General features: G+C 37.2%; 2 protein-coding genes across 2 annotated transcripts in view; one reads left to right on the plus strand and one right to left on the minus strand.

Annotated features, from left to right (window-relative positions):
- The window catches only part of LOC139949514 (uncharacterized), a 266,216-nt gene that overhangs the window by 50,633 nt on the left and 199,607 nt on the right, over positions 1-15,976 (minus strand). Inside the window, exon 9 of the transcript XR_011787552.1 lies at positions 5,702-5,869. The gene's annotated coding sequence lies outside the window, so the exon portion shown is untranslated. The remainder of the gene's footprint in view (positions 1-5,701; positions 5,870-15,976) is intronic.
- LOC139949871 (uncharacterized) lies at positions 6,785-15,413 on the plus strand. Its single transcript, XM_071948431.1, has 2 exons — positions 6,785-7,005; positions 13,049-15,413. Exons 1-2 carry the CDS (start codon positions 6,979-6,981, stop codon positions 14,858-14,860), a joined length of 1,839 nt encoding a protein of 612 aa, XP_071804532.1. The 5' UTR covers positions 6,785-6,978; the 3' UTR covers positions 14,861-15,413.

The raw sequence follows: 15,976 nt of genomic DNA on the forward strand, positions 1-15,976 counted from the left end.
ACATTCCCATCAGTTGTCGCCAGACGTCCGCGGATATTCAGATACTAAAAGAATATCCGGTTACTTGGTTGTAATTACAGAACTATCCGGTTAATAAATAGGTATTCGAGCCCTATGCGGATATCCGGTTAAGAAAAAAAAGGCATTCGCGGTTACGGATAGGAAAACCTACTCGCCATTAACCGGATATTCGAATAATTCGCCCAGGCCAACATGAGAGCAGATTGTTCAAATAGTACTTCGATCAATACTAAATAATACAAATTATCTTTTGGCTAGGGAAGTAAAAAAATGTATTGACAAGAGAGCAAAAAGACATTGTTGATGCTTTTCAGAAAAAAAAATTAAATTGTATATTTCAAGCAGTTTGGCCTAGTAATGGTTTTCACCAAATTTACCCCAAAGTTCAATTGATGGTTCTGAATTGGTTTTGGTACATGTAGTGTGTCAAATCAAAATGCCGTTTTAGTCCAACTCAAACATGCGGCATTGCGGCAACAGGGGGTTGACTGATCTTAGTGTGTCAAAAAAAAATGTTGTGTTTGGTAGAAACTGAGTGACTACATGTCCAGCCTAGAATCCACTAATGCATTTATTTCAAAACCCCAAAATAATGTGTCATGAAGAAGTGATATATTATAAGATGTTAAACATGAAATTTAAATAAATTGGTATGAAGGGTGTACCTTGGTGAAAGCAAACAAAGTTAAATTATGATATTGGGCAACATTGTGTTTTACTTTTCTAAATCATTCTCACTACAGATTCTACAGACTACAGATTTTAACTATTTGTATCTTAATTGATCTATTTGTATATTTGGATGCCAGTGTAAAGTGTAATGAAACTTAACTAAAACTGCATTACATATTCAGTCAGAAAACAAGATGGCTTGTTATAGTGATAGTAATTGATTCAAACAAACAAACTAATAAGAAGAACAAAATTGAAATGTGGAGTATGAGATATAAGATTCTTCTAGAAGGACACTGTACATCAATTTACCACATATACATCCATGTAGTTATGTGTAGATCATGAACATGTGAATGTACATGTATTCACACACATTTAGTATGTGTATACAACTGTTTAATGTACAACTACAACTGATGAGTCTGTGATCTCACCTCTCTAGGTGACACAAGAGTAATTGATTATTGGTCTCTAGAATATCAATCCTTTTAATGTCATTTCAGTGACTTATCTCCTACCCTTCTACCATCAGGCAACATTCACATCAGAATTGAAATAATTCACTAAAAATAACAACCTCTTGCTCTGATTGGTCTATTGTTTGCATGACCTAATGATATATTTTCCCAACCACTACTTGTGAAAGGAATGTTCAAAGGATAACAAATTTCTATAAAAAATGCATTTACACAGAGTTGTACACTACACATAATTGTAAATAACCATGTTGAACTGCAGAAAGGTGCAGATCTGTGTATAAAATAAGGTATCACTCTGTAACCATGAGTCAGTTACAGACAATGCAACTGAGTGACCTAAATTACGTTTATAATTATTGAGCAAAAACAATGTATGTATTAACAAAATAGATAGGTGCTTTTTTCTACAAACATGTAAAACAGTTTATTTGTGATGAAATGTATTGGTTTTCTTTTATTATTTCACTCCATTACCATGCACCAGCAATTTCACTTTATGTATCAAGTTAAATTGCTTGTTTATGGTAACAGAGTGACATACACAAGTATATTTGTGTGTAATAATAGAGAAATTTTGCAAGCATTATGTACAGATACTGAAGATATGATAACCATTTTCTTTCCAATTTATTTTGCAATCATAGATTTATGTGTCAGGCCTTGGCCAAAGTATGGATCCAAAAATTATTTGTGTCTGTTCTTTTTACATTTGAGTAGTTTTTTTATCTAACTGATTATCGTCAGACCCCCATGCATGACGCATGTAAAGAAAGTTCCAAGCAAGCATGAAAAAAAAGGCTATTCCCTTATGCTGCACATTAACAACATTTTGCCTCGCATAAAACATTACCAGGAAAAAAGTTTTTAATCCTGGGCAAAATTACAACTAAGATCATCAAAGCAGTATCTGTTCAGAATATAGGTGTATGAGCTTTTCGTATCTGATTGTCAACATGCAGGCAAAACAGTGAAGCAATGTTTACACAACACAAAGTGTTGACATATACAAATTCATACCTATAGTCTTGCTAAACCATCCAAATGTAATTTTAAAAAAAATAAAAAAATTCATATTTGTAAAGCAAAACTTGATGTTCTTAATTGTTGTCAAACTGATGTATAGTTTCTTAAAGGCACTGGACAAGTTTAGCAATTACTCAAAGTATATACTAGCATACACAATTTCTTCATAACAAGCAACAGAGAGCTGTTGATAGCATAACATATTGTGATAAATGACTTCTTATGAAGAACATGTAACATAGTTTTTGAGAAGGTTATGTCTCTCTAAAAAGTTTGAAGCCTTTTTCATACATCTGAAAGCATGCATCTGTGCAACAAGGTTTTTTTATTTTTTATTTTTTATTTTTTTTGCAACTTCAATGACCAATTGAGTCCATATTTCCGAGATTTAATATTTCATGCATATATCGGGATCACAAAGTGGGAATCATGGTCTTTGATTTAACCTCAGTGTCTAGTTCCTTTAAGTCTTACATGTACAGATGTAGCCTTTGTGATTATTTTTGCAGTTTTTATTATTCTGGATTTTTCAAAGTCGTTTTTAGTTTAAAAATGCTATGTCAGATTTTTGGCCCCCCAAACATTAAAAAATAGAATTTTTTGAGTGAATTGTATTTCAAAGAGTATAACCCGCTCCATCGAAAAAATGTTTAACTTTTACTTTTAATATCAGGAACCATGACAACAGTTTTAAACGTTTCTTAAAAAACACATAAGAATTGGTCACGTGACATATTGTCAGGATCCCGACAAATAATAATTTTGAGCACTTTATTTCACTGCAACTAATAATTGGCGGACATTTTCGAGCAATGGCTCAAATGAAAGCCTGTAACTTTCTGGACCCCCATCAAAATACCTATTGAATTTTAAATCAAAATCTTTTGGTCAAATCTGCCAAAAATCTGACATAGCATCTTTAATGTCAAATGTAAATATAAATTTATAAATGCATGGGTCTTCTTTTCTTATTTCATTATTTAGTAAAACTCATGGTTTATGGTAGTGGAGTGACATATACTTTAGCGAGTAATTACAATAAAACATACTATGAAGTTTTTATTGAAATCATTGTCATATTGTTAGTGAATTTATAACTTCTAAAATTTTGTTTAGTTAACTCTTTCAGTGCTCGCTTTTCGAGGTTTTTCAAATTTATGTGTCCCTCCCCCACCCCCCCCCCAAAAAAAATCACCTTAATTTGCTCGCATATGTAAAAGTATTGCAAAATGAAGACACAAATCTAATTATGTCAGCATTTCAAAAAGTACAGCTATTTACCATCACTCACTGTTACAGTACCTGATAACAGACCTAGATGTACTTCAAACTGTTTTTGTATTTAAAGTCCAAGTTCATTATCAGCAGCCATACTCCAATAAACTGATAATCTGGCACTTGATCATTATAAATGGTTGTTTGTCTGATCTTTGACTATAACAGCAAGTAGCTCTAGTGCAAAGTATACATTGCCCTGTACTGACACGTACAGGTTTTTTATTGTTAAAGGCACTCAGGACACCTTTGGTAATTGTCAAAGACCAGTCTTCTCACTTGGTGTATCTCAACATATGTATGAATTAACAAACCTGTGAAAATTTGAACTCAATTGGTCATGGAAGTTGTGAGAGATTGAAGAAAGCACCCTTGTCGCACAAGGTGTGTGCTTTCAGATGCTTGAATTCGAGAACTCAGCTGCTCAGGTCTCAAATTCATTTCAAATATTTTAGTGAGAAATTACTATTTTCTCAAAAACTATGTTAGGGCCTACTTCAGAGGGAGCTTCTTAAATTGTTTATACTATCAACAGCTCTCCAATGCTCCTTATCAAGAAATGTTTTAAGCTAACAATCATTTTGAGTTATTTAACAATAGTGTCCAGTGCCTTTAAATGCCATTTTGACTGGAAAACCCAATCTCAAGAACATACATTCAACAGGATTTACAGTTTGTATAATTACTCCTTTGTGTAACGGCAACTCTGGGTAGAATTTGAGGAAGTTGAAACCATTTACAGTTACAAGAAGAAAGGATAGACTTGAGGAAAACTTTTAAATATTATTCACATATTATTTATAAAGTCATCACAGAGACAATTCGATCCACATTTTGGGGGGATAAAAAGTGTTATATTTTACCAAACCTACAGTACTTTGAAGTGAAACATTTCTCAAAATGCATTACACTGTCCAAAGCAGCTGTACTTTTTGTTGTAAGTTTTTATTGCCATTAATCTTTTAGAGTCATTACCAAAACAAATACAGATCCTTTAAACAAGAAGTAAGATCAAAATCTAAACTTGGCACAAAAGACATGGTTAAATTTAGGTTTGCTTGGTTATACTGTTCGAAAACTGCTGTCTAGCCGGCCTAATTAACAAAGGAAATACTACCATTACAATCCAAAGATAACGCTCCAAACTTGTGCCCAACATTATGTAAGTGCTATATGTTTGCTTCCATATTCCGTGCCCCCCCCCCCCCCCACAAACACATACGGCTTTACATTTGATCCCCAAAACCGATCCGATCCAACAATAGTTACGTGACTTGTTTCATGACACAAGTCACAAGACTGGGACTCAAACCAACACTCTGCTGATCAGTAACACCAGAGCCCGAGTGCGGTGCACTTGTCAAAACATTTCAGAGCAAATAGAAGGGACAACACTAAATTACACTTTGTCCTCCACATTCAAAGTTTGCAATTTCTATTAAAGGCATTTTACACGTTTGGTTGAATGTCAAAGACCAGTGTCCTTACTTGGTGTATCAAACAAGAAAAAACTGAAAAGGTTATTATGAGGTACCCGACTGCATGGCGTAATAAAAACTGTTTAATAAGCATAAAATAACAAGCCTGTGAAAATTTGGGCTCAATTGGTCATCGAAGTTGCGAGAAAATGATGACAGAAAAAAACAACCTTGTTGGACGAATTTGTCTGCTTTCAGATAGGAATAAAAGACTTCTAGCTAGAAGTCTTTTATTATTTTATTGAGAAACTACCTCTTTCTCAAAAACTACATTACTTCAGAGGGAGCAGTTTCACCAAATGTTTTAAACTACCAACAGCTCTCCAATGCTCGTTACCAAGTCAGTTTTTAAGTTAACATTTGTTTTGAGTAATTACCAAACGTGTACCTTCCCTTTAACAGGACTTTGGGAAGTATTTCCAATATTTCTCTAAAATCTCACATGTTTCATGGTGATTACCAGTTACCAACTACTAACAACAGAAATCTAGTACACCTGAAAACAGTTTTTATTACGCCATGCAGTCGTGTACCTCATAATAACCTTTTCAGTTTTTTCTTGTTTGAGAAGTTTCTCTCATCAAATCAATTCTAGATATCATCCACCCAGATGTGTCAAAGTAACTGGTAAACACAAATTTATTGGCTATGAATAAAAAACATCTGTGACAAACAAGAAGATCTGTTAGTTTGTGACGAGAGATGTCCACATGAAATAAACATTGACAGTAAATGCTGACTATCGCTTACCTCTCATTGTGAGCTTCCTGTTTCTTGTACATCTTCAACTCTCCCTGTAGTGTCTTCAGAGCCTCACTGCCAGAGTCTTCAGCATCTACCCTGGGAGTCTGAGACTGAGTAGGATCTTATGGGTCTTGGGTTACCATGGTTGTGGGCATCCAAGATGCGGAGCAAAGCCTGAAATAAAAGAGGATCAGAGTAAAGAAGAAGGGTTCAAATAAGGGATTCAAAGTTTGTCAAACTGGTTGCAGCACTGGTTTCAGTGCGATTGTGCATTGCCAATGACTAAGGGTAAAACACAACTTATCGGGTACATGCAAAAGAAGTAGTTTTACAAAACCAAAAATTATGTGTACGCTCTGTGATGAAGTAGTTGGCAAAGCTAAAGGCTTTCAAATATAACAACTGCAGAGTAAATCTTGTATTTCTGTATCTCAAACAACATAAAAAACAGGAATGGGATTTGTTTTTGAAACCTTTAAAACAAATTAATGTTTGATTTATGTGGCAACTATTAATTAACTAAAATTACTCGAGCAAGCAGCAAACGGAAGTGCATTAGTTATAAATAGAAGTTCAAACAAGAATGATGAAAGTCTGTATTTCAATGACTAAAACACAGAAAACAAATTAATTTTACAGATAGCTTTCTTATTTTCATATGCACGAGAATGAGTCTGCCATGATGGGTAAAAATGGAAAGAAGTTTCAAAAGAAATAGTTCTGTTCAAAAATGACGTCTGAATCTAAAACTAGACAAGTATTGTAGTATGCTGCGGTCCAATGTTAAACAACCTGTTATTGATTAGTCACTAAGTCCCAGTTATGTACATAGACCTTATCGCAAATGCTCGGTACGCGCGCAATAGACGTGGAATGAGGTGCATGCTGGTCTAGCTAGCTATCAAACTTGATCACTAGCTAGACCAGCATGCACCTCATTCGACAGTTTGCGCTTGCACAATGGTATTTGCGAAAAGGTCTATGTAGGAGTCACAGACACTAAGAACTCTCAGTTTCATATCATTTCAGTGTGTAAATATGCGCTAGGTGCAGTATCAGTAGAACTGTATGTTAACCATAACGCTGCTACAAACAAGAGCTAAACTAAGAAACTGGAATTTCCACAAAACAGTAATAAGTAGGGGCGTGTTGTTTCAAAGTTTAACTTTGAGCTGTGTAACTCTATGGAAATACAGTGGAACATCATTCAGTGTGTTGTGCCAACATTAAACAGATCATTGCTTGAATTTCCTCATCAACTTTAATGATTGTTGCTGTGTTTCATGCTATATTCTTCACTCAAATACTGGGTAAGTTGCAAACAAAATTGTGATTGGTCAATATTTGCTACATGTAGAGAACAAGAATGAAATGCCTTGTTTGATTAGAGACCTTGGCCAATTTTTATAGAGCTGGTTAATGGTAAGCAAATTTTGTTTGCTTTATTTGGCAAAATTAATTGCTAAAAGACAATGGACACTATTTGTAAATGTCACTGACCAGTCTTCTCACTGGGTGTATCTCAACATATGCATAAAATAACAAACCTTAACAAAATTTAAGCTCGATTGGTCGTCGGAGTCGCGAGATAACTATGAGAGAAAAAAACAAACACTTGTCACACAAAGTTGTGTGCTTTCAGATGCTTGATTTCGTGAAATCAAAGTTTGAGTAATTACCAATAATAGTGTCCACTGCCTTTAAGCGTAAACCTAATTCACGAGCGGTTGCTAGCTTAAGCATGTAAACAAACTGCACGCGCAATATTTTGGGTGGTCTGCGTCAGCAAAAAAGAAGAAGGTGCTTACAAAATGACAGGCGAAATAAATACACAGTGGCCTTAACAAACATATCATCACCTTCTCTGTCTGTAGTTCCCTTTGAAAGGTTTACACGCTAACTTGAGAGTGAACAAGAAGAAGATACACTGTACAACATTTCTGAAACATTTTAGACACTTGTTTACTTTGCTGAACCTATCATACACACACATGTAAAATACAAACCGCTGCCTCACCACACTAACAACACATATTGCAGTGATGTAGCACTATGCGCTGTGCTTAAACAGGGTGCTGAAGCAAAAAGGTTTGGGCTTTATGGACCGTGTTTGTTTGCTTACCGCTTTAAGCAAAAACACCTTGCTTAAATACACTGGACACCATTGGTAATTGTCAAAGACCATTCTTCACACTTGATGTGTCTTAACATATATGTATGCATAAAATACCAAGCCTCTGAAAATTTGTGCTCAATTGGTCGTCAAAGTTGCAAGATAATAATGAAACCAAAAACACCCTTGTCACACGAAGTTGTGTGCTTTCAGATGATTGCTTTCAAGACCTCAAATTCTAAATCGGAGGTCTCAAAATCAAATTCGTGGAAAATTACTTCTTTCTCGAAAACTACGCTACTTCAGAGGGAGCCGTTTCTCACAATGTTTTGATATTACCATCAGCTCTCCTTTACTCATTACAAACTAAGGTTTTACTCATTACAAACTAAGGTTTTCTGCTAATAATTGTTTTGAGTAATACAAATAGTGTCTACTGTCTTTAAGCGAGGCTATGAAATTATGAAAAAGGTGCCCCGTTAAGCACAAAATCAACCGTTAAGCAGCTCTATGAAGTTGGGCCCTGGTCAGATGCCATGGAACCTGCAACTGCAGGATAGCCAGGGATCACCTCACTCTATGGTTTAATGATACAACCTGGTAAGCAGCAACAGAGGGCATGGTTGGACAGCTCAAAAAAGTTTGCTTACCACTGTAATACAAGATAATCAAAGCTTGTCCTAAAATAAACAAAATGTAGTTAAATGAGGCATTGTGTGCTGTTCTACAAGAAACAAATTTTCCATACACTATTAAAGTTAAGCAGATGTCAAATATTGTTAATAAGTGTTTCCAAAAAGTCTACAGAGCTAACTGGTACACTGTGGACAGCTACGCGGGTCCCGGATATTTGGGCTTGCTATGTACACAAATCACAGATTGCCGACACATAATTGTTTTAACAGTAAAACGGTGTGGATGGGATCTGAATTACAGATCTAATTTCAAAAAAGGAACTGTAAATTGAGGTTGTAAAAAGGGCAAAATGTTTTGGGTGTGTTTCGAGATTCACCCGCTTTGAGGTTGGTGGAGAATCGATAGCGGAACGAACCTCATGATAAGTCCAGACAGGGTGGTTATAAATGTACGTAAACAATGTCGTACATGTACATTGCAAACATAATAATTAAACTGTACATACATGATGTTTATATAGGATTAAAACAAACAAAAAAGGTTAAAATAAAATTACAGCATACTTTGCCATCAATGCTTTTTTTACATTTTGATTGATTGTTTTTATATATTTTTTAACACACTTGTTCCCATCCATTTTCAATCAAATTAACCATTCTGAACCCATCAGTCCTAGAACTCTGGATATAAGGAAAAATTAAACGTCGCTTCAAATATCCCCTCAGGCAAAATTATGAAAAGAGCTTGTCTTTATGTGTCGCACTTGAATGAGACCTTTATACCCTGGACTTTCTGCATTGTTTAAACAGAGAAAAGTCCGACCTTAGCCGCATACAAAAACTGCAAACTGCAACCGTATAAACTTGATGGAATGTTAACAGGTAACTTTTTTCTTCTTAGGAGGACTTTCAAGTGCTAAGCAAGATTTGATGTGTATGAGCTTTAAGATTTGGGATACAGTACAAAAGAAGATCTTCAAAAAAAGTATGAATGCCCACAAACAGGGAAAGTTCACTTCTTGCCGAGTTAAGCATCCAAACAATATTCAGAACAGCAAGGATGTTTTAGCTGGTGTGGGGGGGGGGGGGGTCTGACTATGAATGTGTACAGACAGTGAATGCTCATTGCTTGCTGAGTATAGTGTTAAATCAATATTCAAAACAGCAATGATGTTTTAGTTGGGGGGGGGGGCTAACTATGAATTTGTTATGACAGTGAATGGTCATTGCTTGCTGCGTAAAGTGTTCAAACAATATTTAAAACAGTAAGGATGTCTTAGTTGGGGGGGGGGGGAACTATGCATAATGCATTTGTACAGACAGTTAATTTTTGAATTCTGGCTAGAATAGGATTCTTTAGGGCCAACAAAACATTCATGAGGCAGTTGTTCTGGGGGAGGGGAGTTAGTGCACTGGAAGGAAACTGAGTAGCAGGGTTCAAAAGAAGCAGTCGCCCAGTTGCCAAGTGAAAATAGCGTCGGGTGAGTCAAAACCTTTCTCCCCAGCCCGCCGGGTGAGTCAAATAGTTGTTCCTTTTCACATATAATGAGGGTATACCATATAATGTAGCTGGCAAAATCACAAAGAAAACTTTTACAAGAGCTTTTCAAATAGTAAGTTTGAGAAGAATAGATATTTGCTAGATTTAATTTGGCCGCGATCGTGATCTGGAATTGCTGTCGTTCATTTCAGAAAACACATACATGTAAAGTAAATTTAAACGAGTGTTGTATGACTCGAGTCCGTCTCGAGTCACAATTTCGGTGACTCGGACTTGACTCGAGTCATGTCAGCAAAAGACTCGTAGGCCTACTCGGACTCGACTATCAAGACTCAGACTTGTCCCTGAGGACTCGTGACTTGCGAGTCACGTATTTTTCAAAAATTATACCTTAAGTTTTGAATATTAAATTAAAATAATTCTGATGATGCATCGTCTTGCCAGGAATACACATGGAGGAAAATAATTGCGTACACTGTCGTATGGTGTTGCAATACATGTAACTGTTGGTGTTATCGTGTTTTCTCATTGGTTCGATGCTTTCTCATTGATCTAGATTTGGAGCCTCCACTCGGTTTCCCTGAAGTGTATTAAGAACATGATTTTTTATAATTTGGCAGCTTTTAATTTTTATTTCAGAAAGGTTTACTTTCTCTAAAATATAAAACTTTGTAGGATACCTATCTTTCTGAAATGTATAAATCAGTATTATCTTTCTAAAGTCACCTGGAAGTGGTATTTTGTCAAAATAAAGCCTTTGTCACTAAAATATGTGTTTTGATGAGTAGAATATGAATGAACAGTTAACTAGGTTCTAAAACTTAGTTTCCATTTCATTAACAAATTTAAAAGTAGGCCCGACCCGAACGGACGCTGTTCGTGACGTCAATCGAGGCGCGATATTTGATGCTCGACGGCTCAAAGTGTTTGCTGCAAGCACAGCCCTGGAAAAGATGTCGGACCGGACCACTATGCAAACTGACCCCATTGTTGGTTGTTTTGCTGCCTCCAGTAGCAATACACCAGCAGCAATACACGTGGTCCGCATTTCCGGGGAAAATGCAAGAAATAAACCTTTTTTCAAAACGTACAAACTCACAACTAGGACTTGCATGTACTTGCATGTACGTGTGTTCAATGTTCGATCGAGGCAAAGTCTGCCTCGATTGGCGTCACAAAAGGGGTACGCGGAGTCACCCCCCAAACAACTTTATCTTTTTTTTAAACATATAAATCGTTACAAACAATTACTCAAAAAATTATGTTATTGTTCATTAACATATACTCTAATGTTTGAAGAGAAAAAAACATTCTATTTCCAGGTGACTTTAAGATATTTTTTTTTTAAATCATTAGACAAGGAGTACATACATGTTGTGTTTTGGTAAAAAAAGAAATTAAGTTTTAACTTCAAGTACAGAACTTTGTTTAGATTATATGTTTTAATTTGTCATTTCCAATTCTTAATTTTCGATATTTGGTTTGCAATGAAGTGTTTCGGTATAGGTGAACCGGTTGAAGTTTTCTAACTGTTGATTTATTAAACAAGTGACTCATGATTCGGACTAGAACCAAGTGACTCGTGACTCGGACTCGAACCAGGTGACTCAAGACTTGGACTCGGACTTGGACCAGGACCAAGTGTCTCGTGACTCGGACTCAAACCAAGTTACTCGTGACTCGGACTAGAACCAAGTGACTCGTGACTCAGACTCGAACCAGGTGACTCAAGACTCGGACTCAGACTTGGACCAGGACCAAGTGACTCATGACTCGGACTCAAATCAAGTGACTCGTGACTCGGACTCAAACCATGTGACTCAGGACTCGGACCAAGTGACTCGGGACTCGGACTTGGACCAAGTGACTCGGGACTCAGACTCAACCCAAGTGACTCGTGACTCGGACTCAAATCAAGTGACTCGTGACTCGAAATCAAACCAAGTGACTCAGGACTCGGACTCGAACCAAGTGACTCAAGACTCGGACTTGGACCAAGTGACTCGGGACTCAGACTCAACCCAAGTGACTCGTGACGTAACTCGACACAGATGACTCGACTACAACATTGACTTAAACCCGATGCACAAATCACATGGTGCAGAGTATCAACACACGGTCGCCCCCTGGTCCATGCACATACTTAGCACATACACACACAGCCGACCAAAGTCAATTGTAACCAACATTCCGCACGCTGTGATTGGCCGTTGATGGCTGTTGACAAATCCATATTCATGATCTTCTTGACTAGATTTCAATGCAAAGAATTGCCGTACATTGTGCACTACACCTGCAGATTGTGCACAGTACACAGCCTTGAAGGAATTCTAATAACATGGACAACTTTTGCCGCAGAGGACACTGCAAGCCAAAATTAATTAAGGTATTTCTCAATGACCGATTGTTGATTCACAAAGATTTTGTTGCAAACAGAGTTCAAAGTATGTTCAAAACAACCGATCCCCTACACAAAGTCATCAAAATGGTTTTTGATGAAAAAAGGACAATTTACGGCATAAATTAAGAGATCAAATCATCCAAAAACCCTATTCTAAGGACTTCACGTCTGTGTTCTGTGTTGTTGTTGTTTTTTGGGTTTTTTTATGTTTTTTTAATACATGCGGGCTAGTTAAAACACCTGCGGGCGATCAGGCATTCTGGTTTCCTCCTGTCTTTCACCCTCTACTGTGGGCCCTGGTTTGATACATTGCCCAAAGCCTTGTAAGTGGATTGGGTTTTCAGTCCCTACCTCATTGTATGGGTTTTCCCTGATTGGGGTTTCCCTCACACATCTCCAACTTTACATACCTGCTCAAGTATTGCAACCTGCAGAAGAGGCATCAAGTCTTATACTTCATGTCTGTAACTGTATCCACATGCAATTTAGGGTGACAGTGTAAATTACCTACTTGATTGGTTATCATAAAACATAGAACAAAAATCAAAATATGTAATGAAATCATTTAATCTAAAAGTCCTTTAAACTTTATGCAAGGGATTGTTTACAAGCTCAAGAATCAGGTCTTGCATTGATGAGGAAACTACTGGAGTATGTAGACGGATCTCATCTAATTGAGTCAATTTCTTCTTTTACTTCACAGATCATCATTGCAGCAACTTCCAACAAAATGGCAACAAATATAACAGCTCAGTCAGTGCTAGCAGAGATAAGTCAGGATCATCTTGAATGTTCAATTTGCAGAGGACGCTTCAAGCAACCCAAACTACTGGAGTGTTCTCATTCATTTTGTCTTGAATGCCTTCAACAACTCAGACAGAATAGTCCAAGTGCTACAAGGCTTTCATGTCCAGAGTGTAGAAAAAAAACTCTTTTAAAAGAAAACGGCATTGATGGTCTGAAAACAGACTTTAAAACCATTTCATTGATAGAAGCAATTGAAACAAAGGAAACCCGACTGAAACAGCAGCAAGGAAAACAAGTACCCAGTCAGGAGTTTGTTTCCAAGTGTAGCAAGCATACTGGCAAGGATCTTATCATGTATTGTGAAACATGCAAGAAACTGATATGTACAACTTGCATTGCTAAAGACCACAGAATGCACTCTGTAATAGAACTGAATGAAGCTTCAGACAAAAGTAAACAACATGCCACAGAACTTCTAGCAGAAGTAAGACAGAGTATCAAAACCTACAACATTGCCATTCAAGAAATAGACACGTCCCGTAAGACACTAGACTCTATGTTTGCTGCAACAAAAGAGAAAATCAGCAAGAAGGCTGATGAGGAGATTGCAAAGGTGGCTGCCAGGATCAAAGAGGAGAAGCAGAAACTGATGCAAGAGGCAGAACAGATTTATAAAGACAGAGTCAAGACAATGCAAACTGCAAGAGCTACAAACAGCAAAGAGATGAACAAAGCAGAGCACAAGAAGGATGAGGTAAATCAACTCATGGATCAACAGATCAAGATTGTACATTCCTTAGAACAACTTATACAAGACCTCAAAAAATACAGAGAGAAGAAATCAACAAAAGTACCAGATGGGTTGACTTATATGGACTTTAAAGAAGGCCAGAACTCACTAGGGAAACTGGTGCTCAAAGATGAACAACAAGTAGAATCAGCAACTTCTGCGCAGGCTAGAAAGCCAACATTTCAATCCATGAAACAGTTCAAACAAGATAAATGGACATTAAAAACAGAAATTGATGAATACAAGAACACAAAACAACAAGTGGATCGTCTTTGTGCACTAGTTGTTGCTGCATACTCTAATAGTGATCTGGTTGCAATACAACTATACAATGGTAGCTTGATTAAAATACCAGTAGAGAGGAATCCACAAGAGCTTACAATCCAAGGTCTTACCACACCAAGCAGAGTGGCTGTGAATAAGAATGATGAGCTCATTGTTCTAGATTATACAGAAGTCAAGATCTTCAACAGGAATGATCGGCTCCTCCATCAGTTCAATCCAGGCAGTAGACCATCATGTATTGCAGTGGGTGACAACAATCTGATAGCAGTGGGTTATCGTACCAAGGCAGAGATCTCTCTACACAAACCAGATGGATCCCTCATCAGAACACTGCCTGCTCCAGGGATTGATGAATACTTGACTACCTACAAACAGAGACTCATCTACACCAACTCCAACGATGGCAGGAAGTTGGTATCAGTAACCTACAATGGTGAAATGGTATTCTCAGTAGATATCAATCAGCCTGGGTGGCCTCAGGGTGTGTGTTGTGACAAGGATGGTAGCATCTATGTTACTGTACGGAGAGGACAATACTCATCATCAGGTGATATCCATCATTACAGTCCTGATGGCAAGTACATTGGATGTATCATCAAGCATTGTGATGATCCCTTTGGTCTCACATTTACACCAGCTGGTGATCTGGTTGTGGCTACATACAAGTCAGTTCAAATCTATCAGCATGTGTGAAGACGTAAACAAACATTATGCTGGACCACAATAACTTTCAAGCTGAGATAAATATTTCGGCAACACATAAATTAATTTCTTGACTAAAATATCATTTCACCAACATCAGCCAAGAAAATATAAATAGCAAAAATAACATGGTAAATGTCCTATCGAATTTATTGCTTGGGTTTACAAGTGTCAGGGCCGAGCGGTTAACAGCTCCGAATTCAAACTCTGGTGTTTCTGATCAGCAGAGTGTGGGTTCGAATCCCCAGCCATGACACTTGTGTCCTTAAGCAAGACACATTACCATTGCTTCGTCCTTCGGATGGGACGTAAAGCTGTTGGTCCCGTGTGTTGTATAGATGCATGTAAAAGAACCCAGTGCACTTATCGAAAAGAGAAGGGGTTCGCCCCGGTGTTCCTGGCTGGATTGGCAGCATATTGCGCCACAGCACCTTGTAAACCATTACATGGTGCTTGAGATTAGGTCTTATATCTCAAAATTCGCCCCACTCCTTGCAGTAATAATACCTGGCGCTTTGTATCCTTTGGCAAAAGGCACGTTATAAATACGGTTATTAGGTGTTCGGACTTGAGTCCGAAGACCTCTTGTTTTTGTTCGTTTTTTTTTTTTTTTTTTTAGGTGTTCGGGTATTGAACCCGAACACCTCTTATTTTTGTTCGTTTTTTTTTAATTCTTCTTCTTCTTCTCAGCGTCCCTTGTCCGCTAACAAAAGTGCCTTTTCCAAATTCGTATGAACTTGAAACTTCACACATAGTTAGCGATTTTTTAGGAGAAGAAACCGTGTGAGTTACGTCATGATGACGTCATCAATGCTTGAGTTATGAATATTCAAAGTTTATTAATTCAAAAAATCATAACTTTTGATCTACATGAGGGATTCTTACAATCGAAACATCATCGGAATCGTCATTGAAAACTCCTTAAACGCCTCACAGACATGACCCCATTTTGATGTTGTCTTCCGGCTCAAAAGAGAGGTTGAAAATTTCAAAATTCACGTCTAAAGAACAACGTAAATCCCCATTGGTATGTGCATAAACATTGCACGTAGGCATACACACAACGTGTAGTGTATTAGCGGTGCAGCAGAACACGCTCCAGTGATC

The sequence above is a fragment of the Asterias amurensis genome, chromosome 17, assembly GCF_032118995.1.
Source record: "Asterias amurensis chromosome 17, ASM3211899v1".
Taxonomy (NCBI): Eukaryota; Metazoa; Echinodermata; class Asteroidea; order Forcipulatida; family Asteriidae; genus Asterias; species Asterias amurensis.